Genomic DNA, 19,564 nt, shown 5'->3' with positions numbered 1-19,564 from the left:
TGCCTGTGCCAACGATCCCCGGGCTGCGCCAGCTTAGAGGTCAAGCTGGCGATCTGGATGACTCGACTTCGCTTGGCCGGACAATTGTGATGCTTTTGTTGCGGGCCTCAGTGGTCAGTGCGCTCTGCCCTAGCAGGCTTCCGGCGCACAATCGGGTGCCGAGCCCCGCCATGACCGTGGCAGCCTCCGCACAGAGCCGAGACTACGCGTCCCACGGCGACCTCTGTGGCCTCAGCAGTCCCACAGAGTTCAGGTCATGCGCCCCAAGGTGGTCACTGTGGCGTCAGCAGACAACGTGGTCCAGATAACGTGACCCGATGCCACGGAGCAGGCTCTACACGCGGCTACGCTCACGCAAGGCTCGAGAGAGAGAGAGAGAGAGAGAGAGAGAGAGAGAGAGTAGAGAGAGAGAGAGAGAGAGAGAGAGAGAGAGAGAGAGAGAGAGAGAGAGAGATAGAGAATAGAGAGAGAGAGAGAGAGAGAGAGAGAGAGAGAGAGAGAGATAGAGAGAGAGAGAGAGAGGAGAGGAGAGAGAGAGAGAGAGGAGAGAGAGAGAGAGAGAGAGAGAGAGAGAGAGAGAGAGAGGAGAAGAGGAGAGAGAGAGAGAGAGAGAGAGAGAGAGAAGATAGAGAGAGAGAGAGAGAGAGAGAGAGAGAGAGAGAGATAGAGAGAGAGAGAGAGAGAGAGAGAGAGAGAGAGAGAGAGAGAGAGAGAGAGAGAGAGAGAGAGAGAGAGAGAGAGAGAGAGAGAGAGAGAGAGAGAGAAGGAGAGAGAGAGAGAGAGAAGCGAGAGAGAGAGAGATAGAGAAGAGAGAGATGAGAGAGAGAGAGAGAGAGAGAGAGAGAGAGAGGAGAGAGAGAGAGAGGAGAGAGAGAGAGGAGAGAGAGAGAGAGGGAGAGCGAGAGAGAGATGAAGAGGAGAGAGAGAGAGAGGGAGAGAGAGAGGAGAGAGAGAGAGAGAGGAGAGAGAGAGAGAGGAGAGAGAGAGAGAGAGAGAGAGAGAGGGAGGGAGGGAGGAGAGGGGCGATGAGCCGGGGCAACCGAGGCAGCGTCATCGTCATCGTCGTCAAGAGGGCGACACCGGCGCCGTTGTTTTTACCCTCGCTAAGCACCGGTACAAACGACATACTCACGAGCTACTCACGGTGCTCACGAGCTTCCCACGTCCCCTCACGCGCGTCACATTGGGCCGGCGTGCAGCGGTGCCTCAAACGACGCGCGGCTTGAGACCTTCTGGCGTGTAACACACGCACATCCCGCGGCACCAGGCGAGCACAGCATAGAAGGCCGGGCCCCGCCGAGCGGGTCAGGACAGCGAAGCCGTCTGAAGCGCAGCGGCTAGGTCCCCGTGACCGCCTTACCGGCGTGACTGGTGCAGTCAAACGGCATCACGTCAGCCGGTCGACGTGTCAAGGTGCCAGCGCACCGTCATCGCCATCATTAGGTGAGCCCAGAGGTATTTACAGCAGTCTACCGAGGCCAGCGCCACCACGCCACGAGCGTCAGGCGAGCGCCAGGCGTCCACGCACGATCTCCTGCCGTGCCATGCCATTATGTCAGCAACGGCCGCACTAGCAACAGACGGAAACGACGGCGATGAGCCTACGCGATTTAGTGGACAGTTCTGGTGGAGTCATCCCATCATGCCGCACTGAAGGGTCGAGGTCGGTCGAGGGAGCAGTCAGCTCAGCCGGTCGGTACGCCTGAATCTGCTCAATCAGCGCACCTGAACTTGCTCAAACGCGCACCTGAACCCACTCAATCGGCGCACCTGAACCCGCTCAATCAGCGCACCTGAACCCGCTCAATCAGCGCACCTGAACCCGCCTGTTAAGTTTGTCAGCACCAGTCAGCTCCCGTTTCCGCCGTTGCACCAGTCGCGGCCTGTCAGCACCGGCCAGCTCTCGTTTCCGCCGTTGCACCAGCGGCGGCCTGTCAGCACCGGCCAGCTCCGTTTCCGCCGTTGCACCAGTCGCGGTCGTCGGAGCTCAAAGCTCCACCGTTGAAGCCCCGTGCATCGTTGACCAGCAGCGCGGCAGTGCCACCTCTGACGCGTGAATTGTCATCGGCGAGTCAGGGCAAGCGAGCGGGACGCCAGGCCCCACCGCCAGGAGTCCTACGCGCCAGTCATACCATAGATGAGCCGGCGCACCTCACTCAATGGTCCAAACCAAGCTGTCGCGTATTCCACACCGCACGTGGTGCGGATGCCGAGCCAGTCAAGTCCACAGGCGCTCCGGAACCCAGCCCGCTCGAGCTCGCCACCCAGGAACACTGCCCGCACGCAGGGTGCGCCCCGTCGCAAGCGCACCAGGCACGAGCGCTGGAGTATGAAGGAGTAAGTGTCTATATGCGAAGACTACACAGAGGACGAGAATATGTAGAGAAAAAAGATCGATAATCAGGTGATTACATAGCTGCTGCAAATGCAAAGTGGAGAGAAAATCCCCCGGAAGAGCAACTTTCATGAGATCCAGGACAGGTCTCTAAGTGCGACTGTTCCAAGCATCCAAGAGGTTCTTCCTTTTCTTGCCTGCCCTTGGGTCTTTCAATTATTCTGGTGGCACTTTCTTGTGGCAAGAACGAGACGATGGGCGAACCCCACGCCTACCCCGACGCTCCGACCGAATGCCACGTAATCTTCACCATTCGATGCCGCTTTGTCGATTGTCCATCCTTTCGCGAGGATAGTGACTTTCAGTCAGATCGAGGGTCATCAAAAGCGAAAAAAATGCGACCGGAAAATAGGCTTGCAGAAAACCCACGCTCTAATCCTATGGGACCGATGGCCATGAAGCCCTCACCGATCGATCCGTCATAGGCGATCAACTTTCCTTTCCAAAAGATGTTTCAAAAGACTTTTCTATTTTACCTTCAGTCAGGTCAGATCGGTCAAAACACTTGTCAGATCCCTCAGGCATGGAGAATGGGGTTGCCTGCAGCCAATTTTGGCGGTTTGCGTATTGTCAATGGCTTTTGACTTTTGACTTTTTTACCAGTTTTCCAGTTTGGGGATTTTTGGTGGGCGTTGTCTTAGTCCTAGGTCCCCATCTGCTGAAAATGATTGATAATCGACAAAGCATCACGGAATGAGAAGGCTCCTTAGCGGCCGGTCTCAAGTCTCACTGGCTCAGATAGCAGGATTGTTGACAATTCTCGTCCGTTGTTTAGTTGCTATCCTTCCTGGAGGTCCAAGTACATCAATGTTTACGTATTTTTTGTTAAATGCATGCGTCTCTTCGGTCGGACTGGAGCTCTCTCGGGGCTCTCTTAAGTTTCAGGGGGAGGGGAGGAGGCGATCGCCCCGTTGGCCCTCGGTCTTGGATGGTATTAACCCATTGTCTCCCCGATGTGGCGCCGCTCCTGGATGGCAGGCGCTAAGAAACTAATTTCTAAGAGACCTCTATAATAATGCCCAGGGACTTCCCTCCACAACTCGTTTTTTACAGCCAACGAGCGGCAAGGTGTCGCTAACGCGGCGTCTCAACACGCGCTAGGTTGGGAGAGGGGGGGGGGTCAATTTGACCCCTCCGAAGGCTTTCCGGAATGGTTTTTGAGGGGCACGGTGCAACGGCACAAAATTTTTCATAGTTATAGATAACTTGATGGCAAATCGTTTGGCACAGAAAATTTGGATGCACCTTGTAAGGTCGCAGCCCTATGGCAGGTCAAAGTAAGGCCATGGATTTCGCGAAGTCAATTTCTAGGGAATCGCTCAATCTAATGCAACAATGGAGTGTTGGACGAAGCCATGCATCTCTGAGATGCTTTCTTATGCAATACGACCATTGAATGAACCAATTTCATTGACTTAGGGTTAGGCATGAAGGTCAGACCAAGGTCAAATCAACCTGTTCCATTACTCTAGGGCCTCTGTATGCGGCAGTTTTTGGTTCTCATTTTGAGGTTATTGATACCAGGAACCGCACTACGCATCTTCCATGAGCTTCTTAGAGGTTAGGAAAGGCTACTGACCTAAAATGACCCAGATCAACACTTTGGTTTTAAGAGCAATCAGCCTAGCGTAATATTTGCGACTTATTAAAATGCAAAACTCAAAGCGGCCTTGCATGATTTTGGTCACTATGGCCTTTGAAAGGTCAAACAATATTACTGATCTTAAATGAGCGTATGAACTTTGGCTTAGATCAGGTTCTGTGGGCACTTGGAGACCAGCTTGGTGTTTCACCTTGTTTGACCTTATTTGAATCAAGGTCACGACCTAAGAACCTTAAACCTTGACCAAAGCGAGTTTGCATACAGATAGACACGCCCTGTGAATTTGGTGCCTCTAGCCCTCCTTGTTCCCGAGATCTGAGGGAGTCAAATTGACGCCCACCCGAGAGAAGGGTGGGCGTCACCTATCCGGCCGTCCGGGCGCGTGCTAAAACTTTTGCATAGCCATAAAACTCGACATATTACGGTTTACCAGGTCCACACCGGCCCACTCGCCTAACAATTTCGGGAAACGCAGCGACTAGGGTTTTGACCGCTCATTCGGCACCGGGCCGGTTGACCTACTCGACCATTTTTTCGACGGTGGAAGCGCTTTAGACGGCCAAGTCTTTAGGCCATAAGCCTCGTTCTTTCTCCAGTGCCGCAGAGGATCCGAACACACTGCTATGGACACGAACGCGGATGGCATGAAAGGACATTAAAATTTTGTTCCGCATTAGCCGGGATGAGATGCACTTGCCTATGGGCACTGTTAACCGGGGATTTTTAGGCCTTCCCCGGTATGTGCCACAGTTCAGGCATTGGTTCTACCTTGTGCGTTTGCGACTGATGTTTGCTTCCCTTTTTGACCGGCTTGCTACCTATGTAAATGCCAGTTTAGTTTTTGGACCGGTGCGTTATCTACTTGCAGTGCTTCACCTCTCTCCGCCGCTCCGACTCCACATAGTCCGTTGGTAATCAGACCTGCGTCGCCTTTACTAACAGAACTCAAAACGAATCAGGCTTCTCGGTACGCGAGCCCAGTCCTGACTCCTATCTCCCGCATCACGCCCGCCCGAAGCCATTGTTCGTATGGCGCCGCAAGCTATGCCTTCGTGGCCCTGACCGGGCAATTGCCGCGACCCACCACGAGCCGCCCTGTCAGGCACGGGGCGGACGGGGCACGATACTGCAGTTGCCTTGTTGTAAAAAATGCATTATGAAAATTGAACCAATGCCCTAACTTGCAAACGGCCAGATGTCGGATCATCGAGGGTGTGAAACTTAGAGGAAAGCTTGACAGGCAGCGGAACGGTACAGGTAGCAATACCAACGAGCGCCCCAAAAGCATGAGGCGCCACTGGTCACCATGAAGACAACTTCTAATGAAATTCAGCAACAGTGCAATGGTCGATGAACCAAAATTCATAACATGATACATGAAATGTCACTACTTCATTTTGAAAACAAACTAGCTCAGATGACGCCACCATCCGCTATTACGTGCTGCCACCTGGATAGTCGCCGCCGGGTTTTTGATAGCAGCTAAAGTTCTATTGTGGCCACTAGATGGTAGGTCAGGTCGTTCGAAAACGATGGCGGCTGCGGCGGTGAAGTGGGGAGGGTGTCTCCTCCGCGGAGCCGTGTCGGCCTCGTGCGCCCGAGGATTCCTCAGGCACTACCGGGCAACGTCATGCGGTGACAGCACGTCCGTCCTAAGAGGCGACATTAACAAGATGAATCGAGTCGTGTACAAAGTGGTGCTCACCGGCGGTAAGCGTTTTGTGCGCAGGAGACTTACCCGGCGCTGCGGCGCCGGTGGAGAACGTCTTGTTTGTTTTGTCTGTATTGCAGTGGGAGGTAATGCACGAGAAACTGATGCATGTATAGCAATGGATGCATCGTCTCATTTTTACAGTTGTCTGCCTGTCAACAGACCAAGGGGCTGTTAAATTCTGTATGGTCTGAACGTCTCCCTCCACATCTCTGATAGTGTCAGTTCGTCTTGCAGCCAGCCCCCATCAACTTATGGTGTTCTTAGCCATTTTCATTGTAATGTTTGGGTTGTTTGGTGATCCAAATTGGGTGTCTATCACAGTTCAGTGAAGTTGTGTGCCTAAATGATGGCTAGGTATGGCCTCTTAGACTTAGTACCTCATGCTCTTGATTCCTGTCTGTAGGGGCAACACAATAAGTGCATATTCTGTTCCTATATGACTTGAGATTGAAGAAGCATGATTGATGGTGTAGCATTCTGGCACTTATTTGGCAAAAGTGTTAAGCATGCCTAAAATGCTGTATGACTATTGCTGCTCAGTGAAGGAAACATTTCTTATGGTGCTTTTTTGATTTTAGATGATCCAAAGAGCAGTTGCTTTCCATGCAGACAAGTTGTTTCTATTTTGAAGAAGGATAATTTGCTATTTTAAGCCTTCATGCACCATGTAAGTTGTCACTCACCTAAGCTTTGAAGTAATTTGATGGTAACTATAAGTACAGATCTATGGGTTGAAATTGTACAGCCAAGTATCCTGGTGTGTATTAATGATTACTTGGCACTACATGAATTCTGTCATCTTTATTTTAATGGAGATCCTCTTTTGCAGGCCCTTGTGGAGGCAAAACCACAGGACAAACCAGGCTCAGCACATTCTTCGAAAATCTGGGATGGAGGGTGAGTAACTGATAATTCATTTCATTTGGTGAAATAGCTATATGGCTACGTCAAGTATGCACATTGATGCTATAGCAGATTGATGTCACCATGGCAACTGCTGGAAATGTTTTCTATGTCTGATGAATTGGAAAATATTATCATAACCATTTTTTTCATTTTTCAGCTATCTTGAAGAAAAAAATACCTGCATGGTCAGATGCAGGGGTAGTATTTGCTCTTTTTACATGGAACAAAGATGATGATATTTTGCTGTCAGATCAGTTTGTCAAAATGTATGGCCACCATCATGTCACTGAGATTTGTTTTTCATCAGTGCATACAGGTGGCACAAATGCGTGGACTGCATGCACCATGCTCTGCACAGCCTAGGGCCAGTCTGGTGCAGGACAGGGCAGAGGGGAATAGGTAGCAACTCTTCCTTCCCCTCCACCAAATTCTTGGAAGCTTGTTTGCCCTTTGCGTAAAATGCCAATTTTCTCTTACCTCTGTCTTTCTGAAGACAGATACGCATTTTAGTCTTGGATACGCTTACAGAAGGTACGCGTATTGCATCTGTTCTCTGCTCACGATACCTTGCGTACTATCCTTTGTTAGTTCGTTTGGTTTTAAGGCCGCGTCAAAGCAAATTAATATTGGCGCCGTACTTTTCTTTACCGTTTGTTCTTTACCCATGTGAAGTTTTGGTGACAATATGTGTCCCCACCGATATTTTGCATACGAACTGTAGTGTACTTTTGTGTGGTTATGGCCTTGAAGTGCGACATCCGTCGTATTTTCGACTGACCAACTAAAGTGTATCTCAGTAAATCCATGACCTTATCAGAGTCTAACGTCAGGACTTCTTGACCTACCTGGATCCGAGTACTGAGAGATCGAATCGAAGCTGGGCTTAGCCCGAAGGTCTGCACCGCAACAGCGCATCTTATCGTGTTGAGTGCCTTCGACGAACATGCCAGCACGTGCACAAATATCAACTCGAGCGCTCATAACGGGGTCACATACCGGCAAATATGATCTGGGAATATACAAGCGGTTTCCTACCAGAAGACGTGCCATGCTTGTAACGGAGGCATGGAACTCGCACGAGCTGAACCGAGACACGACACGTGGAAAGGGTTAGGTCTACCGACAAATTGTTCCTGCGAATCCCCTGAAAGTTGCGGCATCTTCTTTTCACTGCTTGCCTTCCCGTGATCTTTAATATTGGTGCAAAGCGTCTACCTAAGTATGGACCAAAGAAGCGACGAGTGTGCAGTAGTGGTGCCTTTCATGAATATCAGTGTCGGGAAAGACGCGTATGTGCATCGCGTGATGTTGGGGTGACAACGAAAGACGGCGCTCCCCCCCCCCCCCCCCCCCCCCGGGTCGGGTCGAGCCCCTCTGGCCAGATGCCAGCCAGCATTCCCGTGCCAATCGGGTCAGCCAATGTCGCACGCATTCTGGGTTCTTGCACAGTGCTGCCGTCGCCGGGCGCGCGAGTGCCAATTGATGCAACTTTGTCGTATGATTGGAAGGGGTTGTGCGATCTCTGACGAAGGCTAAGCTAGTCCCAGAAACCGCAAAGCAGGTGGCAATGGCAACCCCGCGCAAAAAAAAAACTTTCAGCATTCATTATTCGCCAATCCCAACTGGCCTCTCAGCGTTTTCACTAAAGAACCATTTTTGTTCAGTTGTCAAAAACAACACGCCAGAACAATGCATGTCACGGCGCATGCAAGTCTGATTCGGCGGCATAGCTTGGAGATGTGGATTTTGACACTCCTCCAACAAGTTTGGAGATATGAATTATGGCGCTCCTCCAGCAGCTTTCAATGGAAGCTTCGAAGGATATAAACCTTGCACTATGTCCCGCTTGAAACAGGTATTCCGAGCCCGAGGCCTGTCACGTGGACGTCTGGGCCCACCTCCACCACAGAAAATCCTGCCATAAAGAGCCGACTGATGGGAGGCATTGCAAACGCCCGCAGCCCTGACGTTCGACCCCTTCCACTGCAAGCAGAAATATTTAGCTGGTCGGTGTCGTTGGTGGCATCCGTGCGACGATTGGATTAGCAAACCAAGGATTGTTCTGGTGTTTCACAAGAGTGATAAGTAATAGGAAAATAGTTGCTTTTAAGTTGTTTCGGTGCACACACAGGCCGTTTGCTGTATGTTTACGGTTTGATTAAGGTTACCTAGGAGGGCGATTTTGTCAATATCTGAATCCTTGAACACGGATGAGAATGATGCATGTTTTTTTGTATACTTTGGTGCTCTTTGTAGGGTCTTCGAAGCCTCTTTATTTGGACTGATTCGACGCCAATCATGATAGTCAATTAAGAGTATTCAGCGTTGTTGGTGAAATAGACGTTTGGAAGTTATCAGACAGTTCTGCAATTAATTTTGAAATTGTTATATGATTCCGTTAGTATATGTCGCAAAATAACGCTTTTGCAAGATAAATACAGACTGGGTCGGAATACTTCTTCGGATATTTATACACACGAGTGAAAAGTCTACCACCGATCCACTTCAAACGTGGCCAGTTTAGGCAATCAACTGGAAGTCCATCACCGATCCACTCCAAACGTGGCCAGTTTAGGCTATCAACTGGAAATCTATCACCGATCCACTTCAAACTTGGTCAGTTTAGGCAGTCAACTGGAAGTCTATCACCTGTCCACTTTAAACGTGGCCAGTTTAGGCAACCAACTGGCAGTTGGCAGTGCATCAAGGGTGCACAGAAGCTGTCACACTGCAGGTTATGTAAAGGCAGGGCAAACGGAAAGGTGCATGAATTGGAAGGCCCTTTGGCGTCCTCATATTTGACTTTGCCTCCCTCTACGTGTTTGCTTGGTAAAGTTGTTCACGTGTGACAGTCTTGATCTATCTATCTCACTTTTTCCTTATCGTTTTACCTGTGTGATAAGGAACTGTACGCTGGCGTGTCGAGGACAGCTTGAGCTTCTTGTAAGGTTGCGGCGATGAAAACATAACGTTATATGACATGGAGGGCTTACCACTTACCAGCATTCATAGGCGAGCATATCATTTGACAGAGTTGGCAAGGCGAAGAAAATCTTCACCTTGACAAGATGAGACAACGGTCCAATTTATTCCCAATCTAAAGTGCACGGCAACTGGGGAGAGCAGGAACGAAACCAATCGTTTATCGTCGGGTTCATCACAATTTCCTGTGAAGGCTTCTCCGGAAGCGATGAAAAAGTTGCACTCGGTGTTACAAACAGTAAGCGCCCCGTTGCAACGCTACGTCACTGGATGGTAATCCATAAACAGCCTGTGGGCCGGATCAGGTCATGTGCCGCCCTCACCCGGCCGGGATTAGGTGCTGCGATGACAGCGTTTGATGGCCTGGCGCCGGTGAGGTCATGTATTGCTGGTCTGGGCTGTCTCTGTAATGGCTGCGCGCCCTGCTGACAGTCGGTGTTTTGCAGCGGTGGCGGAAGTCGAGCAACATTAAGTGCAGGTGTGCGTCTCATTGTATATTCCATGCACTATGTCGTTTTAGCTCAATATCAAAAGTGTCCGTTCGGCTTCATTATTTTCTTTTGGAGAATGTGGCGCGTGCTTTTCCGATGCGGCAATTTCCAGTTACGTATGACTAACCGGTCACTTATCGGGCTCAGTAATCAGACATCTCGGAACTGAATATTGACACCTGCTCCAGCCCTTTCAACTTTCCGCCGAACGGCCGTAGTCCGGAAATGCGACGAACAATATTCGTGCAATCCATGACCAACACAGTGGCATAGTCGGACCTTCCAAAAACATGGTCGAGACTTGCCTTTTAGAGTGAAAATTGTCGGGCTGAAGGCGTTCGGCAAAAAATCGTTCCGAGCTTAACATGTTTGTCGTCTTAGTCATGTCATACCTTATCATTCAGTTCGTACCGTTCTTTTCACTAGTATATTGCTTTATATCCATCAATAATTCAGTAAAGTTATGGCCCAATATTTAGTCCAACGTTAGGCGAATACTTCATGACGGTGCTTGTATTTTGAATATGTGCATGTAATGTAGTGCGGCAGTGTTTAGTTCATGGTCCGTCTTCGCCCACTGCCATTATTGAAATGTATACAAACCAGCATGTATAGGACCGAAACCCGTGGGGGACTGTCAGGTCTATCAAAGTAGCCCGTAAATTTTGCTCCGGAGCAGTTTTTTCGTTGTCATCTTCGCCATAGTACGCCTCCCGCGCTCTATGATTTGGGCCATGGAACCAGATTCGCAAACGGAAAATGACGAGCAGGTACACAGTGACCACACAAAACGCTCCGCAGCGAAATTCTTCCGCTAGTTAGACATACCTGACGACTTACGATGCGTCTTGCTTCCGTCTATCCTAGTGCTCGTGCATTTCCGAGGTGGTGCAAAATTATGCCCTTGTCTGATAACGCTGGCATGAAAGTCGCAACATGGTGCTATGTGGTACACAACGAGCGTGATCTAAGTGAAATGTTCAGGTACCTGTACTGCAGCTCGAGGATATGCTTGATTGTTTCCTTTGCCCGATGATGCTTTATTTTGTCCCCAAAATTGTGAGCCCAGAGGAGTTCTGGGGGGGGGGGGGGTCAAATCCGGATTGGAGTCTCGGCCCCCCAGCAAAACGTATATAATGTGACGCCCCTGCGCCCGTTTCCGACATCTGCGAAAGAGGCACCCCGAGAAAGTTTGGGGCAAAACAGTTCATAAGACGCGTCGCGAGCGCGTCGCGCATCCTCCGAAAAGGGGGGGGGGGAGGGGAGGCGGCGGAACCTAGCAACGCCGACCGGCGTCCAGGATCTTTCCACGGGTCTACAGAGGCAATAAATAGCATTGCTTACTCTTGAGCAAAAATATTGGCAAAAGCGCTTGTGGAGACTGCATTGCTTAAGTAAGATATTGTGGGAAGAAGAGCCTCACCTCATGTTACACCATCGCTTGATTTCTGTGGGCTCGGGTTTTCTTACTCTTTCACAACTTAGTTTTGATCAGGACAGCTCACAAGGCGGGGCCGACTATCGAGGCGCCGCGGCCAGGGCGCAAGGCATCGGGCACGAGTCCGATCCCGCCCCCGAGCCGGACGTGACGTCTGACTCGGGCGCGGCGCGTCAGCCGGACGCCAGCCGAGCCGCGGCGCTCTGGGTGCTGCAGCTCCTGACCTGAGCGGGCTGGGGCGCGTCAGCCGGACGCCAGCCGAGCCGCGGCGCTCCGGGTGCTGCAGCTCCTGACCTGAGCGGGCTCGGGCGCGGGCGGACCGCGGCGGAGCAGATCGAGTGGCATACCACCGCGGAACAGATCGAGTGGCGCATCGGCCCGGAGGACATGACGGCCTGCACTCCGGCCCAGCGCCACCTGAAACCCCAGCCGGGTCTGGCCAGGGCTGCGCTGGGAGCTGGTGCTGGGCCCGTGCTCAGGAGCTGCTGGTCGTGACTTACGCGGGCGCCCTGTCGTGGTGTGCCACCATGGAGCACGCCAGAGCATGGCGAGGTGGTCTGTGTCAGTGTACCACTATCGAACACACCAAAGCATGGCGAGGTGGTCTGTGTCTTTGTACCACTATGGAAGACACCAGAGCATGGCTAGGTGGTCTATGTTACCGCACCACAATGGAACACACCAGGGCGTGGCGAGGTGGTCTGTGTAATCTTGAGTTTGTGGGTGTGCATAGGACAGTGCGTTTACTACGATTGTTTCATAATACCGTTCCCGCGCCCTGGGAGATCCTAAAAGGCTACCGCGTGCTGATTGTATAACACGATATGCTCTCGCTGTGATCCATAAGATGGATACTGCACTCGTAATCTGGTGACCTTGGGAACGAGCATGAGAACGTTCGCGTTGTTTGGACCAACCGGCAATACAGGCTCGGTTAACGACTGGTGAGAGAAATTCGACGTGGGATGGGACGACCGTGTCGCAGTATCGTACGGCACCACAGAGATTCCTGCGCATTTGCAGTCTCGCCTAGCTAACCAAATGGCAGGCTAGGTGTTATCTAGGGAGCGAACAGTTCACGGCGTTGATGATGGGTTGTATGCAGCGAACAGGTCACAGCTTCGGTGACTAGTTCTGGGGCAGCGAACAGGTCACAGCTTCGGTGATGGTTTCTAGGGAGCGAACAGGTCACAGCTTCGGTGATGGTTTCTAGGGAGCGAGCTGGTCACAGCTTCGGTGATGGTTTCTAGGGAGCGAACAGGTCACAGCTTCGGTGATGGTTTCTAGGGAGCGAGCAGGTCATAGCTTCGGTGATGGGTTCTAGGGAGCGAACAGGTCATAGCTTCGCCGACTGCTTCTAGGGAGCGAACAGGTCACAGTTTCGGTGATGGCTTCTAGGGAGCGAGCAGGTCACAGCTTCGGTGATGGGTTCATAGCGCACACAGCAAGCTCTGCTTAGCACGCGCTCTGAGACCAAGGCTATCCTCGCAAACCGTTTGGAACACATTTTAACTCAAAACACCTCGATGACTTGTGCCCACCGGCACAGGCTCTTGGAGCGGAGATGTCGAACGAGCGGACCTGCTTTCCGCCGGCTCATCAACCCGGCGGAAAGATTGCTTGTGTACAAGCAAGCGAGGTCAGTGGTATAAGCCGCAAGCTTTCTTAGCTGCGCAAACGACATGGAGGAAATACGTCCGCAAACAACGTTTCGGAGACGTTTTCGTCGTGATCTGTTTGTGTGTCCAGTGGCCATTTGCTCTGCGGGGTAGATGCGTCTATATGAGCAGCTGATTTGGCACCAAGCTCACAACTCTTCCTTTTGTTTTTGAAAAGGGTGATTATCCGTTTAACTACCCTTTTATGCGTTGGAGTGCGTAGTGTATATGCGGGGTAGACGTGTCTCCTGACCAGTGTGTGTGATGGAAGTGGCAGATTGTTTTGTTCTGAGTTAACAGCGATCTAGTACACCAGCACCATGACCGTGTGTGGGCATGGTTTGAGAGTGGCATTCTTGTCCTGTTGTAGGATTGCAGGGCGAGACAGCCCACAAACAGGGGTGTGACAGGAAGCAGAAGCGCTCCCTGGAGTGCTAACCGCAGCACTGCCCCGCGAGACCGCCGCTTGCGTAATACGCTGACTTTGTGTTGTGAACACGGTACTTGTGGTGTTCATGTGTATGCGGCCGGATAGCTTCCTTTCCCGTTGCTTTCGTGCGCAGGGCCGCGGCTTGAGAAGCACTTTATGTTCACACCCGACGGCTGCGGGCGGCACGCGCACAAAAATGGCCCGGTTGGTTCCGTCAGCTAGACGAAAAGACGCTGGACCAGACGCTGTCCATGCTTTCTACCGAGTTGAAAGGCCGGTGGACGGCCGCTCACCCGGGTTGTATGCATAAGGTCCCCGGCGGCTGTGTGTGCCCACAGTTCCCTTTGCGAGTACCGGGGCAACACGCCGTCAGCCCATGGTCGTCAGTATTGACCACAGCAGGCCACACTCGCCACCCGAGCCACGTTCACGTGGCCAGACATGGCTGGCCGCCGCCGCCTTACATGCGGGGAACACGTGTGTATCCGGGAACAGGCGGATCATCGATCCGCACCACGTGGCACCACGTCGCCGGACGCGACCGTGCGCACGTCGCGCGCAGGCCCGTCACCGTCCCGCCGCCGTCCGCGGCTCGAGGCTGGGGTGGGCGCCATCGGACTGAAGTCAAGCGACGCGCCGCCGGCCGGCTGCGGCGCTGCACGCGGCGGGTGCAGGTGGCCGTCCCGAGCCCCGCCGCCCGCCGCTGACGGCGTCGACGCAATCAATACAATGCGGCCCGTCGGCGGGCGCGCCGCGGCCGCCGTATCGACGCGACGTGCATGCGCGCCCGGCCGCCGCCCGCCCCCGCCCGGTCCGCGGGCTGCTGGGCGGGGAGGGGGCTGGCAGCTGACCACTGACCAACGCCGGATGCTGAGCTGCTATCTCTGGCCGCGGTCGCGTGGTCACCGCCTGACGTCGTTTTAGCTCGCTCCTCGGATATTTTCGTCGTCGGAGGGTCGTCACGGCATTCCATTTGTCCGGCTGGTGGCAACGTCGTGTTGTGATGCAACATGAGGCACTGGCCCACTGCGACGTCACACCGCAGTGTGCTGTGCATGTGGCCGACTGCTGCGCCTCTGCCTAAGGCTCAGGAGGGACGATACACCGGACGGCTGGCATTGGATACGTTCGTTGGCATTCTTTCGACCCAAGTCGAATCCTGGTCGGCACTCGGCTTTAAGTCTGTTGCACAACCAACACGCTAGCGGTTTTTCAGAGCTGAGCTCACCTTTGGTCAGCAAATGCAAGAGCAGACCACACCAGATCAGGGCAGACCCGACTCGGGACTAGTGCGAACTCGGACATGGTCCTGAAACACTGGGGACCAGTATCGCTGGTACACTTGGTCCGGTTTGATCACTTCCTGCTGCACGCTATCATCGATCAATTAGTCCCGTTTCGATCAGTTCCTGCTGTACGCCGTCATCGATCAATTGGTCCTGTTTCGATCTGTTACTGCTGTACGCTGTATCGATCAATTGGTCCTGTTTCGATCTGTTACTGCTGTACGCTGTCATCGATCAATTGGTCCTGTTTCGGTATGTTCTTGTTGCATGCTATCATTGATCAATTGGTCCTGTTTCGATCTGCTCCTGCTGCACGCTATCATCGATCAATTGGTCCTGTTTCGATATGTTTCTGCTGTACGCTGTCATCGATCCATTGGTCTTGTTTGATCTGTTCCTGCTGTACGCTGTCATCGATCAGTCGGCCCCGTTTCGATCTGCTATTGCTGTGCGCTGTTGTTGATCGATCAGTCGATCCTGTTCCGACCTGTCCCTGCTGATTGCTGTCAGCGGTCAGTTGAGGCGGACTGGGCCGTGGCGCCTGCCGACTCTGGCGAGTGTCGGGCCACTTACCCTCAGGTCGGGTCACCGCGTCACCTGTGCTTTATAACGTGAGCGGAGCCTTATAAAATCCGTAAGCTTTGCGGACTGAGGGTCAACTCTCCTCTGATCGGGTTTGCTTTTGCTTCACTGTGTTTTGGCGCATTTTTTGTGATTTTTGGTAAGTATGGAGCGGGCCGAGACAGACATTAGGGGCCAAGCTGCCGAAGAGATTCAAGATTTAGGTCTATAGGACTGCTCCTGGGAGATCCGAAACTTCAGTCGTCTAGTCCAGGTGTGGGGCGTTGTTCCGCTGCTTCTGCTGAGCTAGCCCGGCAGTGCGGAGGAGAGGGGAGACTTATGCACTGCCAGGTCTGGCGGTGTCCTGCCGGTGAACATGACCGTTCTGCGGTGTGGACGAGGGGGAGGCTCGTGCACTGCCAGGTTTGGCGGCGTCCTGCCGGTGTAGAGGGCCGCCCGGCGGTGTGACGGCGTCGCCGCCCCCCCCCCCCCCCCCCCCCCCAGCCGGTGTTCGTGCCGCCTGGTGTCGTGGCGCTCCTGTCGACTCATTCATCAGTAATGGGCTCGTGGAACGGCGCCGAAACGCCCTGAGACTGACAGGCTTTTCAATATGCAGTCTCTTAATCCTTTTGGCTGTGGAGGTAAATTCACGCAGAATGATTTTATATTGCTTCCCAGCGTCTTGAGTTTTCGTGGCATTTGAGGTCCCTAGGCCGAGCACCTCGGGTCAAAGGGTGTTACAAGATCAAACCAGGTATTGGTGTCCCTACTGCCCTCAGACCCCTTCACGGAACTAGCTTTAACCTTGATGACTTCTGTAAGGAAAAGGTCACTCTTGCTCATGTCAGGTCAGTGACGTTTTTCACGTTTTAAAGATCAGGGCTACCCAAACCCTTCGATGCTACTTAAATGCTTTAATTTACAATTAGCTTCAAGAATTACCTAAGGTGGTATGCTCCTTGAAGTATATTTTGATTGGAGTGTGATGTCCCCTGATCTTCATGAAGTTAAAACACGGAATCTGTTGACGTTTTTGTGCTGAAACATCGCAATGTCTGAGAAACCACCTGAAAGTTGTGGGACGTCGTCAAGCACCCAGTTGTCGCATCAGCTTGGAATATTCCCCACAGGCAGTGTCATTGCTGACGGTCATGTCCTGCCCCGTTAGGGCCATGACTTTGGCCTGCTACAGGTCAGTGAACTTGTGGGGTGTAGCAAATTTTATAAGTTGCAAGGTCGGATATTCAATTTCTTACGACAATAAGAAGTTTGAGCGGCCATGGCGAGCCGTTCGAAAGGTGTTAAGGAAAACTTTAAGTGTGGGGAATAGCATTGCCCCCACCCCCACCCCACCTGAGCGTGTGCTAAGTTGTATCCTAGACAGCGCCTCCCCTCCCCCTTCCCCCGCGTGCTTTTGCCTATGCCGGGGTGCCACGAATCATTCATGTACTGACTGACGCAGGAATATCACTGGCAGCCGCCTTTCCAATGCGGCTGTGCCAGCTTAATTGACGACAGCGGCCTGCCCCGCTATGGGTTGCCCTGTCGGCGGCAGGGCTATCAGCAACCTCCCATGTCCGTTGCAGGTGCGCCAGCGAACAGCGGCAGCCGTCTCACGGTTAGACATGTGCCGCTGACTTCCGGCGTTTAACTGCAGGTGTACCTCTGACACCCGGCGTGCTGCTGTGCCACTGACCTCTCGTGGCCCCCGACAGGTGTACCGGGTACCAGAGACGGCCTCCATCCTGCTCAGCGGTGGCATCAAGTTCGCCGACTTGACCTCGGGGCAGGGTGAGCGCGTGTCTTCCGCCTGTTCCGCTGGGATGCGGGGCGCAAGCACCGCCGCCGGGCTGCCCCTGTGTCAGCGCGCCGCGCTGCTGTCCGTTTGTTTTTTTACGCATGCGCTTGACCTTGGTCGCACCAGATGGCTGTCTGTTATTTTAGCCAGAGCGTCAACTAAGCAGCACTTCGCTGGCGCTTTGCCACATTTGCGCTGCTAGTGGTCCGTATTTGTCGGGGCGGAGCAGTGCCAGGATATGGGCGCATCTATCAGCTGTGCCGCGCCCGTCGGCCGCCGGGGGGGATCCTGTTTCGCTCCGGCGGGCATCTGGTCCGCGGCGTCGCTCGGATGTAGCGCAGGGCTGTGACCTGGACGTGGGGTGAGGGATATTCCTGCCTCTACTTAATTCACCACGTTTCACCGTTTGGCCTGCAAGGAGCGGAGAACTTGCGACAATTTTCGCGGACGATGAGGACTCCTAGAAGGCTGCTGGGCGGAGAACTTAACGACAATCTTTGCGGATGGTGAGGACTCATGGAAGGCTGTTGAGTGGAGAACTGTTGAGCGAAGTCTGTTTGTCGGCTTGTCACGAGAATGGCGCGCCCGTCGAGCCCGGCGTTGTGGGCCGCGTGTTCACCGGGAGCTGATAGCCCGGCGGCTCGCGTGCGCCATGCTGCCGCCCCGCTCTCGACGAGCGTTCGACCCGGGCTGGGCTCCGCCGGGATCGGTGCAGCGATGGCTCGCCGCCGCACGCCAGCCGGTCGTCGCGTCGCCATCAGCCGCGCGGCCATCACGAACGGCTCGTGATGGCGACCGGTCGGCCGGCTCGCCGGTCACGAACGGGCCTCCGCGGCCGCGATGAGCTTCCTCCGCCGCACGTGGCGCTCGGCGGGCTTCCCGCTGTGGCCGGCGGGGATTGCGAGCTCCGGTCGATGTCACGGCGAGCCAAGCGGCCGCGTGACGCCCCGCGGCGGTCACGCCCTCTCGGTCTGGGGTCGCGCACGCCACCAGCGCGTCTCCGGCTGACCTGGGCTGCTGCTGGGCCGCTGCTGTGAGGTTTGGCGGCGAGCGGGCGTCGCGTGAACCGAGCGTGACGCCGGCAGCGATTCTGTCGCCGTTTTCTGTGGGCACGCAACAGCTCGTCGCTTTGGCGTTCTCAGTGTTTTGGTGGGATCGTGCCGTCGGTGTTCTGACTCGCTTCGATTTTTCAGCCCTGGAGTTCCAGAACAACCTGTTCAAGACGATGGTATCCATAGAGAACACCTATTTTGAGCTGGCGAGCACGGTGGACCAGAACTGCCTCATCATCTGCGACCGCGGGACCATGGACGCCAGCGCCTGTGCGTGAGCCGCCCGGTGGCCTGGGCGGGTGCATTAGAAGGCCGGCTGGGGCATGCCACTGTGGTGCTCATCACCCGTCACTTGACCTTAGATATTACAAGCGTGTGGATAATCACACCTGGCAACAGCGGGAGTGTGCAATGCCCGAGAACTCATCATTGCTGACTAGTCCGATAGTCTTGAGTGATGCGAGCGGCGTCCGTGTCAAGCGGAGCGAGCTGTACCCGCTTCGTGCCCGGAGGCGGCGCGCTGCCTGTCCGTCGGCCCTGTCACTCACCAGTCACTCGTGGACGACAGGTCACGCCAGGCGGGCCGCCTCCCGTCCCCGCGTACGGCTGCAGATGCATGTCTAAGGCTGACATGTCACGTGCCTGCTGTGCTTTTTCGATGGCGCGTCGTGCCAGGCGTTCCCAGTTCCGTTGAGAAACGCTACCTTTTGTGCGATACGGCTCAAGGCAGTACCGAATTACATTCGTGCTGTTAAGCAAGCAACTCCTGCACACTCAGCGTGCGCATCTGTCCAGCTTCCGTGAGCAGATCTACCGGGCCTGTGGTGTTGCTGCTGTTGACAGGGCCGGAGATTGCCGACCCAGGATCTGTTCTAATTTATCGCTGAACTCCAGCGGGGGGCGGAACTCCGGTCTGGTACCGGTTGATCCCTGCCGGGGCGTCCCCCCCCCCTCCGCCCTCCCTGTGCCGTCCGGCCCGACGTAAGCTGACCTGACCTGACCCGACCCGACCCGACCCGACCCGACCCGACGCGACCTGACCTGGCCGCGTCTCGGCGTCTGCCGCAGTCGTGCCGAAGGAGCAGTGGGACGAGATCATGGCGCGCAACGGCTGGTCTTCGGTGGTGGAGGTGCGCGACAACCGCTACAACCAGATTATCCACATGGTGTCGGCGGCCAACGGCGCCGAGGAGTTCTACTCGCTCGAGGTGGGTGCCCGGCGGCCGGCGCCGGGGCTGCGCCGAGCACTG

General features: G+C 54.1%; 1 protein-coding gene across 1 annotated transcript in view; it reads left to right on the top strand.

The window, feature by feature from the left end:
* Window positions 1-5,529: 5,529 nt before the first annotated feature.
* The window catches only part of Ttd14 (TRPL translocation defect 14), a 32,943-nt gene continuing 18,908 nt past the window's right edge, over window positions 5,530-19,564 (top strand). The window contains exons 1-5 of the mRNA XM_037222070.1: window positions 5,530-5,708; window positions 6,542-6,609; window positions 17,180-17,255; window positions 18,456-18,584; window positions 19,383-19,522. Coding sequence (XP_037077965.1) covers window positions 5,531-5,708; window positions 6,542-6,609; window positions 17,180-17,255; window positions 18,456-18,584; window positions 19,383-19,522 — 591 coding nt within the window. The 5' untranslated portion in view covers window position 5,530. The remainder of the gene's footprint in view (window positions 5,709-6,541; window positions 6,610-17,179; window positions 17,256-18,455; window positions 18,585-19,382; window positions 19,523-19,564) is intronic.

Source organism: Pollicipes pollicipes, unplaced genomic scaffold (assembly GCF_011947565.3).
Source record: "Pollicipes pollicipes isolate AB1234 unplaced genomic scaffold, Ppol_2.1 Scaffold_4740;HRSCAF=5597_pilon_pilon_pilon, whole genome shotgun sequence".
Classification (NCBI taxonomy): Eukaryota; Metazoa; Arthropoda; class Thecostraca; order Pollicipedomorpha; family Pollicipedidae; genus Pollicipes; species Pollicipes pollicipes.
The sequence above is the reverse complement of the archived record's forward strand: the minus strand, read 5'-3'. Positions and strand labels throughout refer to the sequence as shown.